The sequence below is a fragment of the Tiliqua scincoides genome, chromosome 2 (assembly GCF_035046505.1).
Source record: "Tiliqua scincoides isolate rTilSci1 chromosome 2, rTilSci1.hap2, whole genome shotgun sequence".
NCBI classification, from domain to species: domain Eukaryota; kingdom Metazoa; phylum Chordata; class Lepidosauria; order Squamata; family Scincidae; genus Tiliqua; species Tiliqua scincoides.
Genome location: NC_089822.1, coordinates 98998662 through 99012328, shown reverse-complemented (window position 1 = coordinate 99012328; position 13667 = coordinate 98998662). Strand labels below are relative to the sequence as shown.

Here is a 13667-nt window from a genome sequence, read left to right as displayed (position 1 = left end):
TCCTGTCCTTCATGAGGTGTCCTTCATGATGGTCCACATTTCTGCCTGTCAGGTAGGGAAGTTTTCACTTTTTGGCTTGGTTTTTGGTTGTCAAAGTTTAATTTAGAAAACTTTCTTTAAAAGTCTTGTCTCCATTGCACTTGTCCTAGGCTGTTTTTGTTTCCCATTTGTATTCCAGTAGCACAAGATCTTGTCTTGCCGGAGAATATGGAACCAGCTTCTGAGAGCAGAGATTGTCTTGTGACTGGAAGTTCAAGCAGCTCAGAAGAAGACAAAGTGGTGGATCCTGGGAACGGCAAAGATTCTGCCATAGGAGGTGATGTACCTCCTTGCCCTGAAGACTGGGAAATTGTACACCTAAAACCTGGCAAAGGAGCCCCTATGAAGAAACTCTGTGGCTACTTACATAAATATTCTGCTAAGGCACCAATCAATGCCTGGAAGTCACGTTGGTTCTCTTATGATGACAACAAATGCCACTTACTTTACTACAGGACAGCGCAAGATGTTAACTCTTTGGGGAGCATAGAGATCTCAAGTGCTAGCTTTGATCTCAGGGTGGGAGCAGGTGAGGGAGTTTTTGAAATCAGGACACCCAGCAAAAACTTTATCCTTAAGGTATGTGATTACATGATTGGCTAATGTGAGTGTTGCGGGGGAGGGGTGGTGCTGTTGGTGTTGGTGGTGGTTTGCAGCTGATGTTGTAGCTGATAACATGTGCCAGGACTTGAGCCCATAGAAGATAATTGGTGACCTGAAATATTTCAGACAGGTTTCAACCTGTGTATCACTATCTAGCTCTGGCCAGAGAGAGATCAGGTGCACCAGTACTGTCAGATTGTCTTGAAGTTCTTGTCCCAGAGCCCCTATACTTTTGTACAGATCCATTGTTTCTTGCCCCTATCCAAAAAGTCTCGCATGTCCGACCATGCTGAGGCACAACCAGGGAGGTGGCCTCTTTATTGCAAAAGGCAAGAGTGAGTCAGGTGATGCTTCCTGCCTCTGTCAGAGTTTCCAGAACAGGCTTGCTCATGGCCTAAGCAACTTGGAGATCTGTACTGCCAGCTGCCTTTTCTGGGTCACAAGGTATGTCTAGCATTGATTCACGCCCTACATGTTAATCACTTGATGTCTTATTTTGGCATTTGAGAGTGAGGCTGGATTGCGTCTATTGAGAACAATGTTATGGTGTATAAGAAGCAGTGTTGGTACAGAAACCTTGCCTGTGATATTTAACTAGAAATAGCAGTTTCACATTCCCCAGTCATGGAAATGAAAATACTCTGAGACTGGAGCTGTCCCGATAGTTGCTTGATGTGGCAATGGATCTGTTTCCCTACCCTTGTACTGAAGGAAGACCCTAATAGCCACCTTTCCTGGTATGAAGTGAGAAGACCTCACAGGAATGTTTGCAGTGCTGTAGGTCTAAATTCATGCTGGAATGCCTGGGAAGAGAGGGATGCCTTCTCCCTTGGTAGGCAAGGTGCTGTATAAAGCAGTGTGCAGGCCAGGCAGAGCACTAGGACTGCATGATGGAACAGAGGTTTTGAACTGGGACTCCTGGCAAGCAAGTTTCAAAACCTTTCCTCCTGTGCCACTGAGGCAGCTTGACTGCCAAAGGTATTGCAGGCTGAACTGTGCCCCAAAAGCACTCTTTAGTTAATGCTAGTGAGTCCCATTAGCTAACTCAGCACTTGGTCAGGTGACCCATAGAAGCAATGCAGCTCTACCAGGTTCTATAAAGCTTCTACATCAGTGGTTCTCACACATTTAGCACTGGGACCCACTTTTTAGAATAAGAATTTGTCAGGACCCATCAGAGGTGATGTCATCAATGATGTCGGAAGTGACATCATCAAGCAGGAACATTTTTAACAATCCTAGGCTGCAATAGTACCCACACTTACCCAGGAGTAAGTCCCATTGACTATCATTGTTAAAAGAATATACATAGTAGCTTGTTAAAAGTACAGGACTGTAACATTTCCCCAAATGCAGTTGCTTAACATGGTAGCATCAAGTCCAATACGTTAAAAATAAATAATAATAATAATAATAATAATAATAATTTTATTTTTACCCCGCCTTTCTCCCCGAAGGGACTCAAGGCGGCTTACAACAGATTAAAAAACATAATTTAAAACAAATAAAAACATATTAACACATGTCATAAAAACAGCAGTCAGATAAAAAATAGGTAAAAAGAGCGTAGAGCAGCAGCAAATCATAAAAGAATCAGGCCTGTAAAAAATATTAAAAGATGTTAAAAAGGCCGAGAACTCAGAAGGCTTGTTTAAACAGAAGGGTCTTCAGGCCTCGCCGAAAGGTCTCAAGAGAGGGAGCCATTCTTAAGTCAAGGGGAAGGGAGTTCCATAGTGTTGGTGCCACTACTGAGAAGGCACTATTTCTTGCTGCCGCCCCACATACCTCCCTAGACGGCGGCACTTGTAAAATATTGAAATGAATGGTGACCCACCTGAAATTGGCTCGCGACCCACCTAGTGGGTTCTGACCCACAGTTTGAGAAACACTGGTCTACATCAAGGTCTGCTCTTCACTTTGAATTGCCTTTCTGATTGATTGCCTGGGCTTAGCTTTATTTCCCAGCAAGGTACTGCTATAAACTAAGGTCAAGTTCCCATCTTAGACCATGCTGCTTTCCTCTGGCCCCTTCTTGTTTGCTCCTTCCTGATTTTGAGGTCCTATTCTCGTTATCACTGGTGATGCTGGCTACCGGAGAACCTATATAAGCTGCAGTTTACCATTTCTGTCAGAGGAATTTTTTTAGGGAAGTATTTGGAAAGAGAAATAGTGCATACTAAAGCCAAGATATGTTCTAGCACAGTGATTTTTCCCCCAAACTATTTTACACATCAGTTTGCCTATCCCATAACCCCTGCATGTCTTTTATGGCGTGTATGTTGCAGGGGATTCTGGGTTGAGTGCACATTCAGCTCATGTGGCAAGTCTCCAGACCTTTGGGGCTTCACTGTTGCCTGACATGGTGTGATCTAGAATGCATGTGACCCTCATCTAGGCAGGAGCGTCAGGGGTGGTGCAACCCAAAATGCCTCCTGATGCAGGCTTGAGTCCGCCACCACTGTGCCTCTTGGACAGGCCAGCCCCAACTCTTCATGTGGATGGCACTATAGTATCCAGTGTGCCAACAGAGGGTGGGTGGGAGGCACCATGGGGCATCTGGTGCAAGGACCCCCAGAATCCTAGTGCAAGCAAGAGCATATTTAGTCTGACCTGAAGCCAGACATTTCCTGAATTTTATGCTTTCACAAAATGCTGTAACCACAGTTTTGAATAGCTGTGCCAAAGGACTGGGAGCATTTATGTTCTCTTCCTGACTCACATTGGTTTTAGGCCACAATTCAGCGCTCACTCTCCCAGGAATAAGTCCCACTGAACATAGTGTAGTTTACCTCTGAATATACATGCATAGAATTGCACTGTTAATATCACTGTTGGAATGAGTGTCAGGAAGCCAGTATTTCGTGTCCAGTTATAATGGGGTTTCCAATCAACAAGAATTCCAGCCTTCTTTCCTTAATTCTTCCACACTTAATGGTTGGTGCATCTTGGAGGACAACAAATAAATTTTTTTTTTAAAGTTAAGTTTGTGAAATACATGCTAACATCAAACCATTTTGAAAGTTTAAGACTTTATTGTTGTCCAAGATCAAGGATGGGTCAGTGAGGCGAGAGCCTTTGGTTACATTATCTCTCCAATTTTCTGTTCCCCTTTCAAAAATATCCTGATTCATTGTGGTGATGAGAATTGCAGAGTATTGTGAGAATAGTCTTCAACTTTAAGAAATGATTCACTAGGAAACCAGACTTGAGGCCATGTCCCAAACTTGCTTTTCTTTTTTTCCTGACTTTTGACATCCTACGTAAGAACATAAGAACAGCCCCACTGGATCAGGCCATAGGCCCATCTAGTCCAGCTTCCTGTAGCTCACAGCAGCCCACCAAATGCCCCAGGGAGCACACCAGATAAAGAGACCTGCATCCTGGTGCCCTCCCTTGCATCTGCATAGCCCATTTCTAAAATCAGGAGGTTACACATGCACATACATATTATGGCTTGTAACCCATAATGGATTTTTCCTCCAGAAACTTGTCCAATCCCCTTTTAAAGGCATCCAGGGCAGATGCCGTCACCGCATCCTGCAGCAAGTTCCTCTATCTCTATCCAGATCCTCTATCTGGAAGGTGTGAGAGAAGGAATTCTATGTTACTTGGTTTAGTGCAGTGTTTCTCATATTGTAGGTTGGGACCCACTAGGTGGGTCATGGGCCAATTTCAGGTGGGTCCCCATTCATTTCAATATTTTATTTTTAATATAACAGACTTGATGCTCCCATGGGATGTGTCTGCATTTGGGGAAAAGTTACAGACCTGCACTTTTAACAAGCTACTATGTATATTCTTTTAACAATGATAGTCAATGGGACTTACTCCTGGGTAAGTGTGGGTAGGATTGCAACCTAGAGTTGTTAAAAATGTTCCTGCTTGATGATGTCACTTCCGGTCATGACATCACTTCCGATGGGTCCTGACAGATTCTCATTCTAAAAAGTGGGTCCCGGTGCTAAAAGTTTGAGAACCACTGGTTTAGCAGATCAGATGTTTAATTCTTGCTGACTATTGGGGATGAAGATTTTCTTTCAAATTATTATTTATTCAAAGTAAGCAAAAATAGACATGGGGCATAATGAGAGATGAATGCAACCATTTGATTCCTCCCTAGAAAATATTTGGCAGGACATACTGTGTTCATCTAAATGTTGGTTGATACTTTGGGAAGATTCTGGTTGATACTTTGGGAAGATTCCAGGACTTTAACAGTGCATTTGACCTTGTCTGTGCAGACACAGGTCCTCCAGAACCGTGGTGTAACCAACCTGGATTCTGGCTCTGGTTCTAATGAGACTGAATGTGTTGCATCCATATATGGCAGAATTTAGATGTGTCTTTCTAGGCATAACTTGAGTTATGATGATCATGTACTGACAACTTTTTGACTTTTTAAAAATATTGGAACTACAGGCTGTCAGCAAACAGGCCATGATGTACTGGCTGCAACAGCTGCAAATGAAACGCTGGGAGTTCTGCGATAACTTGCCAAAGGGTTTTGTGGAGGAAGATGCTGTTTTATCCCTGTCTGTGAATGAGGCACAACTTGAGGACTGTAAGTAGAAATGTGTTGTATTGTTCACCAATGGAGAGCTGGATTCATAGCAGTGACTGTGTAGCTCACACTGTTCAGATTTGGTTCAACCTTGGTTTCACAGATGTTAACATCAGCATATGTCCTAGCATAAATGATGACCCAGTCCTGTGCATGTCCACTCAGAAGTCAGTCCCATTGAGTCAAGGTGTCATTTTGCAGCTGTGAAGAAGATGGCGGTGCTGGGAGAGCCCAATTATCATGCAGGCTAGCCAAAGAACTTCCCTAGGCTGTATGTTTGTCACCCTTGGGCTAACTATGTATATATCTCCTTCAAAAAGATTGCAGCTGCAGCAAGGCACACTCAGGCAAAAAAGCAGTAGTTACTCTCCTGCTGCAAATATACATGCCAGCAGTTATTTAGATTCCTTGGAGGCTGAGTCTTCCAGTGCCTACCTGTCTGTGCCCATCCAGGCTCCACCTCCTGGCCCTGCCTAAATTTTTAAATCCAAGGTTGTCCATCCATCTGAACCTGGCTTTGTTCTGCATAGCTGTTAACAAAAAAAAGTTTAAAGCAAACTGGAATGTGTCTCTGTATTTCATTTGCCCAAACATGTATGGTGATATCTCTGTACGAGACTACAGTGAATGCATTGATCACTTCTCTTGTTCTCTGTGGCCTGCTTTGATGCAACTGTGCCAAGCTAACTGCAGTTGGGTGTGCCTAAATTCCATCAAGCATTCTGTGTAGCCTTTATCTTCACTCTTTTCCTTTCTAGCTGAGGAAGGGCATGAGTTTTTTCCTCCTGTGAAAACCCCTACAAATGTAGTTGGCCTAGAGGCAGCTTTTCTACCAGCACCACAATCTGCCATTGCTCTTCAGAACATCTCCCTTAAGCATCCTTGGATTGAAATACAGTAAGCATTGTCTTTTCTTTAAATTCCAGAAGACTAGCTGTGTTAGATGCAGCAATAGCAGTCTTGTGACACCTCGAGGATTGACTAACATATTGCGTCCATGAGCTTTTAAAGGAAAGAGGCTTCTTTGTCAGGGGCATGAAATGGGCACCCCGAAGGTGTTGGGTGTATATGTACATTGTACTTGGAAGACAAGGTTATGCACAGTGGAGTTAAAAGCTAAAGGACCAGATGCCATAGGTGAACAGTCAATGGAAGTTAACAAGGTTAAATCTTTATACATCAGCAGGCCTGCAGATGCTGCATAAGAACCATCATGTTGGACCAAGAATTCACCTAGTTCATCATTCTCTTTCCATCCAGATGTTTCCAGGAAGGGCACAAACAGGGCATGAAGACAATTCTGTTGCTTCTCCTTAGCATTTGGTATTCAGAGCTATACTGGAGGTTCCATTGAGCAATTGTGGTTCTTGATAGAACTGCTACTTTTAAAATAATTAAATTATCTAAGCTTGTATTTCATGTAGTGACAGTGAATTCTATCAATTTTGGACTGCCATTCATGAGACTGATCAAGTTTACAGCTCCTTGTACTGCAGCATGAATACACAAGAATGACTAGGCAGCCGTGACTAGGGACACCATCCTTCTGATATCATATGCATTCAGGAATGATGCCATATGCTGCAGTTCTACTGGAGGCATCTTCCTGAGAAGCTCTGCCATCATTTTAAAGGCCAAAAAAAAAAAACAACCCACCACAGTCTAGTGCTTATGGTTGCAAAGATATGCTTGAAAGTGTCTGAACATTGTCTAACAATATCTCGGAAGCCAGAAGGACTGTTTCAAACATGATTTCCTGTTCTTTGGTTCTCTGTAGAACTTTTCATCTGTTCCTCTCCATGACTAAGCAGAATAAGTTCTACAAAAGAAGAGAAGTTGTACACATTTGCTGAATTCACATCCTTTATACAGTCAGTGTAGAATTCTTAGATCAGTAAATAATACTCTGAAACTGTGGTGAGCTGTTTCTAGTTAGTGTTACCAGTGCTGGTCTAGATGAACTAATGATCTGACTCTGTATAAGGCAACTTTCTATGTTATCTACGTAACCCCAAATAACTAAATTCATTGGATTTAATCTACCCTCCCAGTTAGTATTGTAATGTGTCTTTATTTTTTGTCCTTCCATTTCTTATAATTTTCTTTAATATTAAAAACCTGGGAACTTGGGAAAACAGTGACACTGATCCTGCATAGGGATCTTGGCAGAATCCTGCAACTTGGCTTTGCTCATAAGCTAATTTCTAGTTATGGGTGCTACTTTGGTGAGCTGGTTAATGTGCAACTCTCCCTTGAGACAAATCTGTGTCTAATTGTACCAGTTCCAACTATAGCTCATCCAATTGATGTTTCTTCATTGGAAAGCATTCCCTGCACACAGAGAACTACATTGGGAATAAGTCTAGACTAAAACCCTTCTCTCAGACATGCTGGTTTTCAGGGTGGAGAGGGTGATTTTTGCCTTGAAGAGCATTCAGTCATGTGAGCTCCTGCCCCCTGCAGTCTGAAGGAGTACAACCCAAAACTGCTTTCCCTTCTGTGAGAACTAGAACTGAGATTTGAGTAGTTTGTTCATAGCTACTTCTGTGCAATTCTGTGCTTTCAGGAACACAGTGCATAATCTTTGTGGCAACTGGCAAAACCGAAGGGACAATGGTGGCATGTTTGTTTATGAGGGAACCCAAGATAATCCTGAAGATGTGACTGAAGAAGAACCAGTAGAAGCTGAAGCTGAAGATGCAGGTGCTTGTTCTTTATATAAAAAGAAAATGCAGAAACATGACAGAGCAGTGTCCGCTCAGTAGTCTATAAACCCTGACTGGGTGTTTGTCAGAGACAGTTCACCAGGTCTGGCCCATTCTTGAGGTGAGATGAAATGGCTGCTTTGAGCAGCAGATGGTTGCTGGTGGCACCCTGTGCCAGCAGCCGACTTACCTCACGTATCTCTTCCTTATTACTCTGCCCCTCGTATCTTTTAAAATGGGGGTGGGCAAGTTTGAGCATCACCTTGGACGCCAGTCCAGCTTCCGCCAGAGACTGGGGTAAGCAAGAACCAACTAGAGAAAGTTGTCCTGTGATCCCAAGTACACATACTTTGAAGTAAGTTCCACGAACATCAGTGGAACTTACTTTGAGTAATTATTTCTGAGTTTCACTGAAAACGTGGGGAAATTTTAGCACTTGATGGTGGGTTTTAAGTTCCATAGAGAGTGAAGGCCCTCACGCGTTTGCCAGTTTCTCAAATCGAATTCTAACAGTTTTCCAACCAGTTTGCTTCTTCCCAGGTAATGGCAGAATTTTTCAGTCTTGTATGTTTCCCCCTCAGTCATGGCAGATGTCCAAAAAGACAGAAGGATGAGGTCAAAGTCCTCCTTGACTATAAAAACCAAAAAGATGAGCAGTAGTTTCCCCCGATCTTTTACTGAAGGGACAAAACAGGAAAAAATGGCTTCTCTTCAACATCAAGTTTTGGTCCTCACAGAAGAAGTAAAATCTCAAAAGGCAAGTTTGGCTTTGAAATGTGTGTGCAGCATGGGGTTGGTAGCTTTTGAACTAATGAAAATGTTCTGACCTGTATGACCTTGATCTGACATAACATTGAACAAGAAGTTCTCTCTGCTATGCCTCTAGTTTACATGTTGGCTCCATTCTTATCTGTCTTTACTGGCAAGAGGAGAATGAGGCTGGACTTGTTTGATTAGGAAACTATAAGACAACCTGGAAGAGATGCATACCTGCTAGGTCTATATTTATCTTTCAGTTGGTGTTTCCTGGCTAATGTGTCAGTGGTGCAGGTTTAATCAATAGATAAGAACGTAAGGAAAGCCCTGCTGGAACAGACTAGAGGTCTACCAGCTGTCACTGGGAAACCCACAAACATGTGAGAAAGGCATACTTCTCTGCAACTGGTATTCAGAGGCATATTGTCACTGAACCAAGAGGTGGTGCATAACCATAGTGACCAGCAGTGCTGATTGAGCTGTTCTCCATGAATGTCTTCAATCTCCGTCCATGTCAGTGGCTATGCTGCAGCTTGTGGCAAAAAATTTCACAGACTAATTATGTCAGCAAGGGAATCTCATATCTTGCATAATTGTACAAGTCTCAATCACATCCCCCCCTTAATTGACCTGTTTTGCAAACTAAAAAAATCCTAAATTTGTAACCTTTCATTATAAGGAACGTGCTCCAGCTCTCTGATCATTTTGGTTGCTGTCTTTTTTCTTTCTTTCTTAGTTGTCCAGCTCTATGATATCCTTTCCAAGGTGTGGCAACTCTAAATAGTATTCCAGATGTGCTCATGCCATAGATTTGTACAGAAGTGATATAATTTTAGTAGTCTTATTTTTTTATCCCTTTCCTAATGATCCCTACCATGGAATATGTCTTCTGCACACTGGGTTGGTGTTTTCACTGTGCTATCCACCATGACCCATAGATGTCTTTTCTGGTTCATTACCAACAGCTCAGACCCCATCAGTGAATATGTGGAGTCGGAATTTTTTTTACCGCAGTGTGGATCACTTATTTTACACTGAACTGCATTTGCCATTTGGTTGTCCAGTCATCTGGTTTGAAGAGGTCCTTCTGAAGCACTTCAGTCTGCTTTGGTGTTTTGCCACCCTGAATAGTCTGATGTCATTTCCAAACTTATCCACATCACTGTTTACCCCTAGGTCCATGTCATTAAAGTGTAAGATGAACCAGGTAGAGCTGGAAGCCCATTTGAATCAAAGAGACTGCATGCTTGGTTTTCTGAGGTTGTTTCAATTCTGATGTAACTGGAAATTAAAAAAAAAAAAACACATGACAGTGGTTTTTTCCTTTTAACTATGTGTGTGTGATGTTCATTCAATAGAAGGCATAGTCCATACTGTGAAATAGGGAGAAGACCATAGTAGGAAGAATTGTAGCTCAGTGGTAGAGCATTTGCTGTGCATATGGAAGGTCTCAAGTCCATCTTGGCATCTCCAGGTTGAACTAGGATGCGCCCTTGTTTTAAATCCTGGAGAGCTGCTGCCAGTCAGTGTCTTGATCACTGGCCTAAATGGGCCAATGATCCAGCTCACTATAAGGTATGTTCTTGAAATATGAACATTTCATGTAGATGGTGGCAGTGTTTCATAAAGAGCTAGTTCTACTCTTGGTAGGTCAGTTGCTTTCTTCCAGAAGCCCAGCTTGGGCAGGAGGTCTGGTCTAGAGGGTAGAGCCTCCGTCTGCCTGAAGATAACATCCACAAGGTCGCCAGTTCGAGGCCACTGGCACCGTGCGACCTTGGAGCAGCTGACAAGCTGAAGCCGAGCAATTCCATCTGCTCTGAGCGTGGGAGGATGGAGGCCAGAATGTGAAGCCAGATCGGAATGAAACACCTTGAATGTAGTCGTTCTTGAAAGAAAGAACCTTCTTTGAAATTATAAAAATCCCTATTTAATAGGGATTTAATAAAGCCTGCCTATGTAAACCGCCTTGAATAAAGTCTTGAATAAAGACCAAGAAAGGCGGTATATAAATACCTGTTGTTATTATTATTATTATTATTATTATTATTATTATTATTATTACTCATGAGTAGTTGCATCAGATGGTAGTCATCCTGGTTCCACTGCTAAAGTTCCCTGCTGAGACACATTTCCTGTGCATCTGCTGAAGAACAACTTTGTTCCTTAGTTCTGGTGGAAAAGTGAAGTTAAAATGTCTGAACTGCTTGAGGAAGGAGTAGTACTGCCCATTTTTCTAGTTGTGTAAAAAGAAAATAAAATTAAGTGAGCAGATGAGGCAGAATGACTTGGGTCTGCTGAGGTTATTTTTCTTGTGCAGGTCCCATTTTGGCATGACAAGTTCTATTAAACTGCCAAATAGCCCATGATGCCTGGCATCTCTCTTGCAGCTCCTTCTATGGCACTATGCCAACGTCAGTTGGGCTCTGCGGTAACTGCTTGCAATGTTTTCTAATGAGTATATTTCATTTGGTCAATGAAAAAGAACTGTGGTTCCATTAACCACAGTTAAGGGATGGGCTCTCTTACAGCACAGTCTCCTGGGAAATTCCCCTGAGCAAGCCTTACTGAATACAACCTGGGTGGGAACTGCACAGATCCTGTTGATTTCAGTGGGGCTTATGGCAGGAGATGTCCCCAGTGGATTGTGTCCAATAGCTCATGTTTGTCTTTCTAGTGGCTTTTAACTGTACTTCAAAATTTGTTGTTTAAAATGGTGTAGAGCTGCATTTGCCTATGTATTTTGAGCTTTAAATGCTCAAAAGGCATCTTGGATGAGCTTCACATTCATTCTTTATTCACAAGCTCAGTAGAATACAGGGTACAGAAGATGCCTGTGTGAACATTTAGTCTGAAATTTTGTATGAATCAATGTCTTCCCATTTTTTAATTTTCAGTCAGACGGACTAATTTTATTATATAAAGTTTTGTCCGTTTCATTGGTTAAAGTTTATTACCTTTGTAGATGATAAAATTTTGCTACTGAGGACTGAAAATAAGATATCTCATTTCTTGAAAAGTGTGCTTTTTCTAATGTTTCAGCTGCGTTCTGCAGTGGACAGCCTTGCTTTTGGCTGTCAAGGGAAAACAATATTCATATGACTAAAATTGCATATCTTTTGACTACCTATATCTGTCCATTAAAATGTTGCCAATCTGAGGAGAAAAATGTGCATATGATCATCATGCCTTTCTTTAGACTGTTGATTTCAAATACAGATGTGACCCAGTATTTGCAGATACTGAATCTGCAGATACCTGGGATTTCCCCCGCAACTGTGGTCCCCTTGCCTCTGGAGGGTCTTCTGAGCCCTGTCAAGACTCTGCGTGTCGGCCCGCAGCCTTTGCAGGCCTCAGAATAGCTGTTCTGGCAAAAAAGTCACTTCCAGTTTTACAAAACAAGGGAAATGACTTTTATTGGGCCAAAACCGTCATTCTGAGGCCTGCAGAGGCTGCAGGAAGGCTCACACAGCCTCTCTGGGTCTCGGAAGACAGGGCAGCCTCTGGCCTGCAGAGCAAAGAGTGGATATGGGATCCATGAATACAGGGCCCCCCTGTATTAGAAGAAAGACAGGTTCTTTTGTTAATGAGCTAGGGAAAAAAAACTCCACTGGATGCCGATTTCTTGTTTATAGCCAATAGTTTGAATTGGTGCACTTTGAAAATAGTTAGGAAGCTGCGAGTGGTGCTCTCCCACTGGTTGACAAGTGTGAGTAAAAATGACCATATTACTCTGGTCTGTCTTTACTGACTACCAGTTAGCCTTGTGATGCTGATTGAAGCTTTTGAAGCCTTTAATGACCTGGGACCTCCACATCTGAGGAAGTGTGTCTCATTAAGTCTCAGGTAATGAAGTCCTACTGTGTGTTTCACCCTTTATGTAGGTAAGATTACATAGGGAAGGTATCAAGGCCTTTTATTTGTGGCACCCACCTTTTGGAATGCTTGTCCAAGGAAACTCAAGGTAGCCCTCCGCCCCCACCACTTGCATGCTTTTACCAACTGAAATCTCTTCTCTTTCTTGCACGTATTTACACTTTTTTCAAATTTTACAACTGGGTTAACTTTACGCTTCTGTTTTTGTTTTGATCTCTGTTTTGGTGCTGTTGCATAAGCCTAGTTTCTGATTGCAAGTACTGTCTTATGATTATATATACAGTATTGTCCTGAGTGCTTTCCAAGCTGGAAAGGCAACTCCTTTTCCAAATAAACGATTCACTTACACGGTTAATATTTTATTTTATCGATTGGCAGCTTTTGTGAAGCTTAACATATGAACTTTACAAAAGCTTCAAATAAGTTACAGCATATAAAATATTGCAGATGGTTTTTTAGAATAATTTTACTGTTTAGTTGCCTTGCAAATAAAGCTGTTGAAAGTTTTTGGCAGATGCTGTGCAATACACAAGCTTTATCGTGACAAACTTCACTTTATAGTTGCATCTACCTTGAATAGTATTATGAGTTTTACCAAACCCAACATAATCACATATCTGAAAAAAATATTCTTAATAAATGTCACTTTTAACTAGTATTTGGATCTTAATTTGTATATTTACTGTTTTTTATTTCTGTGAGATCAGTGTTGACTTTAACTGCCTGTAATTAGATAAACTGGCACAGCATCAATTTTTTGACTCCTGTAACTTTTCTCTATAACTGTACCTCATGATTTTTTTAATGTAGTGTCATTACTAGTTATAATTACAAAGGAGAATTAGTTCGTTTTCCTATGATACATCACTTACTCCCAAGATACAGAATGGTATGTTGGTCATATTTTTGTATCCTGTGCTTCTTCTAAAGAACTTGAGTTGCTTAAACTGCTGTTATATTGAGTCACACCACCACTCACCAGTATTGATTCTTCTGAGTGGCAGTATCTCTCTAGGGCCTTAGGGAGGGGTCTTGTCCAGCCTTGCTGCTTGAGATCTCTTAACTTGGAGGTACCTTGGATGTGCTTTTGCATGCAAAATATGTGCTTGGTCAATGAACTGTGTGCCCTC

General features: G+C 41.9%; 1 protein-coding gene across 1 annotated transcript in view; it reads left to right on the top strand.

The window, feature by feature from the left end:
• TBC1D2 (TBC1 domain family member 2) overlaps positions 1-13667 on the top strand; it is a 36548-nt gene that overhangs the window by 4462 nt on the left and 18419 nt on the right. The window contains exons 2-6 of the mRNA XM_066613993.1: positions 179-618; positions 5062-5203; positions 5962-6100; positions 7770-7906; positions 8490-8665. Coding sequence (XP_066470090.1) covers positions 208-618; positions 5062-5203; positions 5962-6100; positions 7770-7906; positions 8490-8665 — 1005 coding nt within the window. The 5' untranslated portion in view covers positions 179-207. The remainder of the gene's footprint in view (positions 1-178; positions 619-5061; positions 5204-5961; positions 6101-7769; positions 7907-8489; positions 8666-13667) is intronic.